This window comes from Pristis pectinata, chromosome 1, assembly GCF_009764475.1.
Source record: "Pristis pectinata isolate sPriPec2 chromosome 1, sPriPec2.1.pri, whole genome shotgun sequence".
Lineage (NCBI taxonomy): Eukaryota > Metazoa > Chordata > Chondrichthyes > Rhinopristiformes > Pristidae > Pristis > Pristis pectinata.
In genome coordinates, this window is record NC_067405.1 from 129,428,931 (window position 1) to 129,437,134 (window position 8,204).

The 8,204-nt window shown below is 41.4% G+C and overlaps 1 protein-coding gene across 1 annotated transcript in view; it reads right to left on the minus strand.

The window, feature by feature from the left end:
* The window catches only part of LOC127571722 (uncharacterized), a 60,387-nt gene extending 54,812 nt beyond the window's left edge, over positions 1 to 5,575 (minus strand). The window contains 2 exon segments of the mRNA XM_052018404.1: positions 4,586 to 5,262; positions 5,467 to 5,575. Of these exon segments, the coding sequence (XP_051874364.1) occupies positions 4,586 to 5,255 (670 nt within the window). The 5' untranslated portion in view covers positions 5,256 to 5,262; positions 5,467 to 5,575.
* Between the last annotated feature and the right edge of the window lie 2,629 nt (positions 5,576 to 8,204).

Consider the following 8,204-nt stretch of genomic DNA (forward strand, 5'->3'; position numbering starts at 1 on the left):
CACCATTTATCCAGAACATGACTTGGAATCCCAGCAGACTACCTGGGGATGTTAAATCCAAATAGTATTTGGGATTTAAAGAAAAAGTTGATCTCAGTATTGATAAACATGAGACTGCCGGATTATCATTAAAAACTCATTTGATTCATTGATGTTCTTCACGGAATGAAATTCATCATCCTTCCAAGGTCTGGCTGATACATGATGTCGGACCAACCAATGTGGTTGACCGTTAACTGCCTCCTTAGCTCAGGGATAAGTAGGGATGGAGAATAAATACCAGCATGGCCAATGATGTTCCTATCCCATGAAAGAATAAATTAAAAACAAGAAAAATATTATTGAATGTCCTGAGTTATAATAGTGTCATGAGAATTGGATATGATGATTTTTCAAATGTCTTCATTTGTGCTTCAACTATTTTCTGGAAGGTGGCCTTCAATGAGCAGAGGCTGGAGGCTTGAGGCTAGAGGCTGGACACATACAATCACAGAGTCATACAGCAGAGAAACAGGCCCTTTCCAGTAGCCTATCCATGTCACCTATCTAGTACCCATTTATACTAATCCCAGTTATCATGTAAATCTATGAAATGGTCTACTTTCCAATTACAGTTAAAATATAGATAAATGTTTGGAGGAACACAATGCAAATTATATTTCCACCCTTCCCCTAACATAGAGGTGTGGGAGGGGTGGTGGTGGGGGGGGGGGAACACAGGGTATAGAATAATCCCCACCATTCAATTAAGCTCATGTGTGTCTGCATGCATGTGGAGAATAACCTTTTGCTCAAAGTGTCTTTCCAAAAGTGGTAACACTTAAATTCCTACTATGACTTGTTCCTTTGACTCTCACCAACTTTTACAGATGCACCATAGAAAGCATCCTATCTGGATGTATCACGGTTCGGTACGGCAACTGCTCTGCCCAGGACCGCAAGAAACTGCAGAGAGTTGTGGACACTGCCCAGCGCATTACGGACACCAGCCTACCCTCCTTGGACTCTGTCTTTACCTCTTGCTGTCTTGGTGAAGCAGCCAGCATAATCAAAGACCCCACCCACCCGGGACATTCTCTCTTCTCTCCTCTTCCATCGGGTAGAAGATACAGGAGCCTGAAGGCATGTACCACCAGACTTAAGGACGGCTTCTACCCCACTGTGATAAGACTATTGAACAGTTTCCTTATCCAGGAAGTCCCCGGGTTACGAACGAGTTCCGTTTTTGAGTCTGTTCGTAAGGTGAATTTGTATGTAAGTCGTAACAGTTACGTACAGTTTACATCTAGCGTCAATTAGTTCTAAATTACTACAGGTTTCAGTTATTTATTGATATATATTAAGATCCAAATGGAATTTTGATTCCAGTTTCATTATAATTCCACACATAATGTGAAGCAATCTAAAATACAGCATAACTTGTTATCGCCGGGACACGTGAAGATTGTCATCAGTCTTATGTGCGTTTGGTGTCATTCATTACAGTACGGTACTGTGGAAGTACAGTTACCACATCGAGTGAATTTTGTGTATTTGTCGACTGACGGACAAAATCAACTTAAGGACATCTGTAGAAATGGACCTCGGTCATTACCCAGGGACGAACTGTCGGGGGAGAGCGAGTGCTAGAGAGACCGAGTGCTAGAGAGAGAGAGAGAGAGAGAGAGATGGTGACCATTCATGGTGTCCCTCATCATTCGGAACCCCTTGAACATCCCTGCCCTGAAATAGCGGTACAGACTGTAACACATGAAATCCACGATCCAGCTGTCCGCCACCTCCATCACCTGGAAAAAGTCAACGCAGAAAGGCAAACCATTCTGTGCCCAATTCAGCGCCATCCTGCCGTTCGTAAGTATGGGCGTTCGTAAGTTGGGCGTTTGTAACCCGGGGACTTCCTGTACAATGAGATGGACCATGACCTCACGATCTACCTTGTTGTGACCTTGCACCTTATTGCACTGCACTTTCTCTGTAGCTGTGACACTTTACTCTGTACTGTTATTGTTTTTACCTGTACTACATCAATACACTCTGTACTGACTCAATGTAACTGCACTGTGTAATGAATTGACCTGTACGATTGGTTTGTAAGACAAGCTTTTCATTGTACCTCGGTACAATTGACAATAATAAACCAATACCAATACCAATAACAATAAATAAAATAGCAATATGTGAAACACTGGACCTTCTTGTTGCCCCCAAAACATTTTCCTTCCTTGGATTGCATTTTGTTCTGAGACTTGACCTTACAACTCAGCCTAGACTGGTTTTCTTTTTAAAACAGACATGCCTCTTTCTTGCAAGATCATCAACCTGAAATGTTAGCTCTTTTTCTCTCTACACTGATGCTGTCTGATCTGCTGTGTAAATCCAGCACCATTTGCTTTTATGTCTGTCTCCAGCTTCACTTAATGGTCCAGGAGAAAGTGCAGAGGAGATTCACCAGGATGTTTCTTGGATTGGAGGATTTTAGTTATAGGGAGAGATTGGATAGCAGGGGCTTCTTTTCCTTGGAGCAAGGGAAGCTAAGGGTTATCTGACAGAGGTGTATAAGATTATAAGAGTCATAGGTAGATAGAATGTCTTTCCCATGGATGGGGTATCAAAATCAAGAGGACATAGGTTAAAGGAAGGAGTTTTAAAGGGGATTTGAGGGGATTTTTTTTAACGGAAAGAGTGGTTGATATCTGGAATGCACAGAGGAGGTGGTGGCATCAGATACAAACATGAGGTTGAGAGACATTTAGACAGGCACCTAAATAGGCAAGGCATAGAAGGATAAGGACCCAATGGAGGCAAATGGGATTAGTGTTGATGGGGAAAAAGGTCACCATGGACGTGATGGGCCGCAGAGCCTGTTCCTTTGTTACGGCTCTTTGACTCTGACTCTGAATGAAATTAATTGCATTTGTGAGTTCCATTGCCTGCAGGGAGCTGCTGACCACTCCCCTCTCTAGTTGGTCAGGAGGGCACCTCGTCACTGCATCCTATACCTTCCTCATTTATCTTCAGCCCTGTTAGAGTTATAGAGTCATGGAGTAATACAGCATTGAAACAGGGCCTTCAGCCCAACTTGTACATGCCGACCAAGACGTCCTTCTAAGCTAGTTCCATTTGCCAGTGTTTGGACCATATCCTTTGCAACCTTTCCTATCCATGTACCTGTTCAACTTCCTTTTAAATGTTGTCATTGTACCTGCCTCAACCAATTCGTCTGGCAGCTTGTTCCATATACGCACCACCCTCTGCATGAAGGAGTTGCCCCTCAGATTCCTTTTCAATCTTTTCCCTCTCACCTTAAACTTATGCCCTCTAGTTTTTTGATTTCCTTCCCCTGGGAAAAAAAGACTGACTGCATTCAGCTTATCTATGCCCCTCATTATAATTAACTAGTGCAATACCTATAAAAATATGGTGGTGGTAGTGCATTGGCTAATTGACTGGATCAGTAATCCACAGGCCTAGTCTAAAGACCTAGGTTCAAATCCCACCATGATAGCTGTGGAATTTAAATTCAGTTAATAGTCTGCAATTTGGGAGATATCAACAATTAGTCTGAGTAATGATAACTGGTTCACTGATATCTTTCAGAGGAAGAAATCGACCACCTTTACTGGCCTATATGGCACTCCAAACCCACCTCATGAGGTTGATGCTGAAATGGTCTAACACATTTCAAGGGCAGTTAGGAATGAGCTAAATGCTGGCCTCCTGAAAAATTAAAAAAACAAAAAGTTGTATGAACTTGCTTGAAGATGGAGGCAGTGGTTGCAGATACTATTATGACTTTTAAAAGGCATTTGGATAGGTGCTTAGATAGGAAAGGTGTATAGGGACATATGGGACTGATGTAGATAGGCATCACATTTGGCATGGAAGAAGTGGGCTGCAAGGGCCTGTATGATTCTATGAAGTTGTTTCTATGACAATCCACCTCTGAAAGAAATAAGCACCTAATCTTGAACTTTAATTTAAAACACCCTCAAAAGTTGCACTAAGACCAAGAAAAGTTTAAAGGACATGTGAGGGGCAAATTTTTCTACCACAGAGAATGGTATGTGTCTGGAACAGGCTGCCAGGGGTAGTAGTGGGACCAGATACAAAAGTGGCATTTAAGAGGCTTTTAGATAGGTTTGTGAATATATAGGGAATGGAGGGAAATGGATCATGTGCAGGCAGAAGAATGTTCTATGACACTACCCTCCCCCATTCATATTGACCATCCCTTCATTCTGTGATGAACTTGTTGAAAATCCTGTTCTTGGCAGTCATTAACTCATCTCTGTTCATTGATTAACTCTATGTTACTGCACAAAAGTTCATGAGGTAACTTTGAACTAAAAATTATGCCTTTTGCTCAGTCACCATTTTTCAAAAAATCTTAATACAGTGCAAGTTTCCCATTGCAACCCAGTCCATAAAGTGCAATGTTACAAGACAAATCCCTCCAAAGGTGCTGTATTGTTCTATGGTTACATTAAAAAAAAGTACTTCCCTGTTTGAGATGTAGAAATGATACCTCCTTTTTCTCAAATATCTTTACAGCATGTGCGTGTATTATTTACAGAAAGCTTCCTACCTTTGAACATGACATAATTGAGAAGTATCATCACAGTACCATGATCGAGGGTTTTAATTAAATCTAGAATTTTGCCATTTGTTCGTCTTCTCACATACGTGTTGATCTTTTTTCTTGCTTTGTCAATTGCTTTGAAATCTACACTCAATAGCTCTGCATTGTAAAATTGCATTGTGTTGTCATGGAATTTCTTTTGAAGACTTAGTCCCTGCTGGATGTGGAGAGAGTTTCCCATCATCAACTGCAGCTCGCTATTTTCACCAGTTAGCTCTTGCAAGAGGTATTTGAATGCCTCATGTACTTCTGCTGCATCATTTTGTGTCATATTACCGTACCCAAGGATCTGCAGAAGCTGATCTCGTGTGTTATGCTTTGCACCTAGTGATAGCATGCTCAGGGCAGCAGAGATGCTTATTGGTGAGAAGAAAATATTCTTGGAAACTGAGCCTGGTTGAGCGGCAATCTGCCTGTAGAGACGCAAGGCAAAGTCTATGTTTGCAGCCGAAAGTCTGAGCACAGACAGTTGACTATTCAGATTGTTCTTACTTTTTGAACCAGAGTGAGCTTTCGGAGTTACAGGTTTCAGTGTAGAAAATTTTCCATTAACACTGGCTATTCCACAGAAGAATACAGCAACCAGTAATAAAGTGAGAGGAATCAATTTCCCCATCTTTAACCTGCAAAACAAGGAACAAACTTGTATTACAATGCTTCAAGATTGTTCAAAGTCTAAGCTCTCTTCACTCAAGTAACAGTTAGGCTCTGTACAAGCTTATCAGTGATATTTTTTGTTACATCCAGTAAATCAAACATTTCTAATAAGATTTGTATATTGCCAACTTAATTTCTAAAGCAAGCCCCCTTAGTAAGGAACTTCTTACTTGGTCCAATCGTGGTTTTGATGTTCTTCTATCTAAAGTAAATCAGACTGTTCCTACTGTGGCTTTCTTCTCTCTTCAACATGGTCTTGTTGTATAACGCCAATTTATACTGCAGCGAATGTAAACAAACCAGTTATGTATTAATCAGAAACTGACCTTCAGTCTGATGGTAAACATTGCTTACAATTCATTTTGGTTATTTTTCCTTCAAAATAGAACATCAATCCTTTTTAAATCCCCTTCTGTGATGGCTCCTAAACTATAGTTGTTCTAAGTAAAAATCAATTAATTACCAGATAATGTCACAGCTTATTTTTAATTCCCACAATCCAACAAAAACGTATTCTTGTTATAATAACACAACATTATAATTGCAATTAATTTTACACAGATGACTGTCATTTGGATTTTTCACAGCATAATTAATAGCATTTACTGCAGAAAAATAGACCAATTATAAAATAAATTTCTATGAGAAAAATGAGAAGAGATAGTTCCTCAGAGAAAACACACACACACACAGATATTCAGCTGTAATATATACTAAATAAGTATCCATTAAAATGTATCAACAATATAGGGACACCAACACGTACATATATTTCCACACTCTTACTTCTGGCCTTTTCCTATAGAGTTGAAAGTAAAACTTGGCTGGATCTTCAGGACTGGAGATAAATCTGACTGTGGTGACTACAGAGGTGTCCTTCTGCTCTCTGTCACAGGGAACATTATTACCAAGGTCCTCCTCCCAGTGGCTAAAGAGCTGTGTGGGATCTGCACATCCAGAGACACAGTGGACATGATTATCACCATGCAACATTGCCAAGAGAAATGTAGGTTCGGCACCAACCACAGATGCTGCCTGACTCACTGAGTGCTTCCTGTTTACTCTGTTTATGTTTTACTGTACATGGCCTTTGACACCATCAAACGGTAAGAACTGTGGAGCACCCTCCCAAATTTTGATGTCTGTAGAAATTCAACTCCATGTCACGTTTCCTTCTTGAAATCATGCAAGCTGTGGTTCCAGCCTACGGGCCCATGACAGACAATGGCTCAGTGTAGACTGGTGTCAAGCAAGGCTGCATCATTGCCACAAAACTTTTGTCAATTTTTCTCATGGCAATATTACATTCTAACTCCAATAAACCCATCAATGGTGTGGAATTAATCTACAGGATTAATGGGAATCTGATTGATCTACATCATTTGCTCTCCAGAACCAAGATCACCCCAACTTCAGTAGTCGATCTATTATATGCATATGATACTTGTGCTTATATTCATTCTGAGGCCAAGCTTCGTGTCATCATTGACAGTCACTGAAACACACAAGAGGATGAGCCTCATACTTAACATCTGCAAAATAAAGGCTCTCTACCAACCTACACCAGCTGTACGTTGCTGTTGTCCAACAATAAAGGTCCACGATGGCACCTTAGAAAATGTGGATCACTTCCCATATCTCAACAAAGGTGGACATCAGTGATGAAATTCACCAACAGTTTCAGTGCACCAGCACAGCCTTTGGTCAACTGAGAAAAGAGCATTTGAAGATCAAGCTCTTAGACCAAGCAAAGTCTCTAGGTGCACTGGGCAATAGTGATCCCGGTCTTTTGATATTTTCTTGAGAGTTGGACTATCTACAGCAGACACCTCAAGGCGCTGGGGAGATATTGCCAACTCTGTCCTTGCAGAAGCCTTCAAATCCTCAGGCATAATAAATGAACCAATGTCAGCATCGTCTCCCAGGCCACAGTACAGCACTGAGATCCTAACTACACCAAGCAAACTTGTTTGCACAAGACAGGGCCTCTACTTCCTCAGGAGGCTTAAGAAATTTGGCACGTCCCCTTGACCTTCTGCATCTTATCCAGCTGCATCACAATTTAGTATGGCAATTGTTCTGTCTGAGACCGCAAGAAACTGCAGAGAATTGTGGACACAGCTCAGCACATCATGGAAACCAGCCTCCCCTCCATGGACTCTGGCTACACTTCTTGCTGCCTTGGTGAAGCAGTCAGCATAATCAAAGACCCAACCCAGCCTGAACATTCTCTCTTCATCCCCGTCCCATCAGGCAGAAGATTCAAAAGCCTGAAAGCACGTACTACCAGGCTCAAGGAAAGCTTCTATCCACTGTTATAAGACTATTGAATGGTCCTCTAGTATGATAAGATGGACTCGACCTCACAATCTACCTCCTTATGGTCTTTCACCTTACTATCTACCTGCACCGCACTTTGTCTGTAACTGTAACACTATATTGCTTTCCCTTGCACTACCTCAATGCACTGTTGTAATGAAATGATCTGTATCGATGGCATGCAAAACAAAGTTTTTCACTGGACCTTGGTACATGTGACAATAGTAAAGCAATTAACCAATTGACCAAGTTACCAATTTGTACGTCCAGCACAAGATGTTTGAAATAGATACTCTGTTCTGAGCTTTGTCACAGGAAATGATATTAATAATAGTAATCCTGCTCAGTATGAGAAGAACCATAGGTTCGGACATTTTGTGTGCGTTCTTGGCTGACAAGTTATAGGTGCGAAACTACCATCTATGTAAGTATGACTGAACACCTCTCAGCCGGAATCCCACTTAAACAAGAACACAGGAGCAGGGGTAGTCCATCCGGCCCCTTGAGACTGCCACACCATTCATAAGCTGATCTGCTCCAGCCCTCAACTCCTCTTCTGTGCCAGTTCCCCACAGCCCTCAATTCCCGA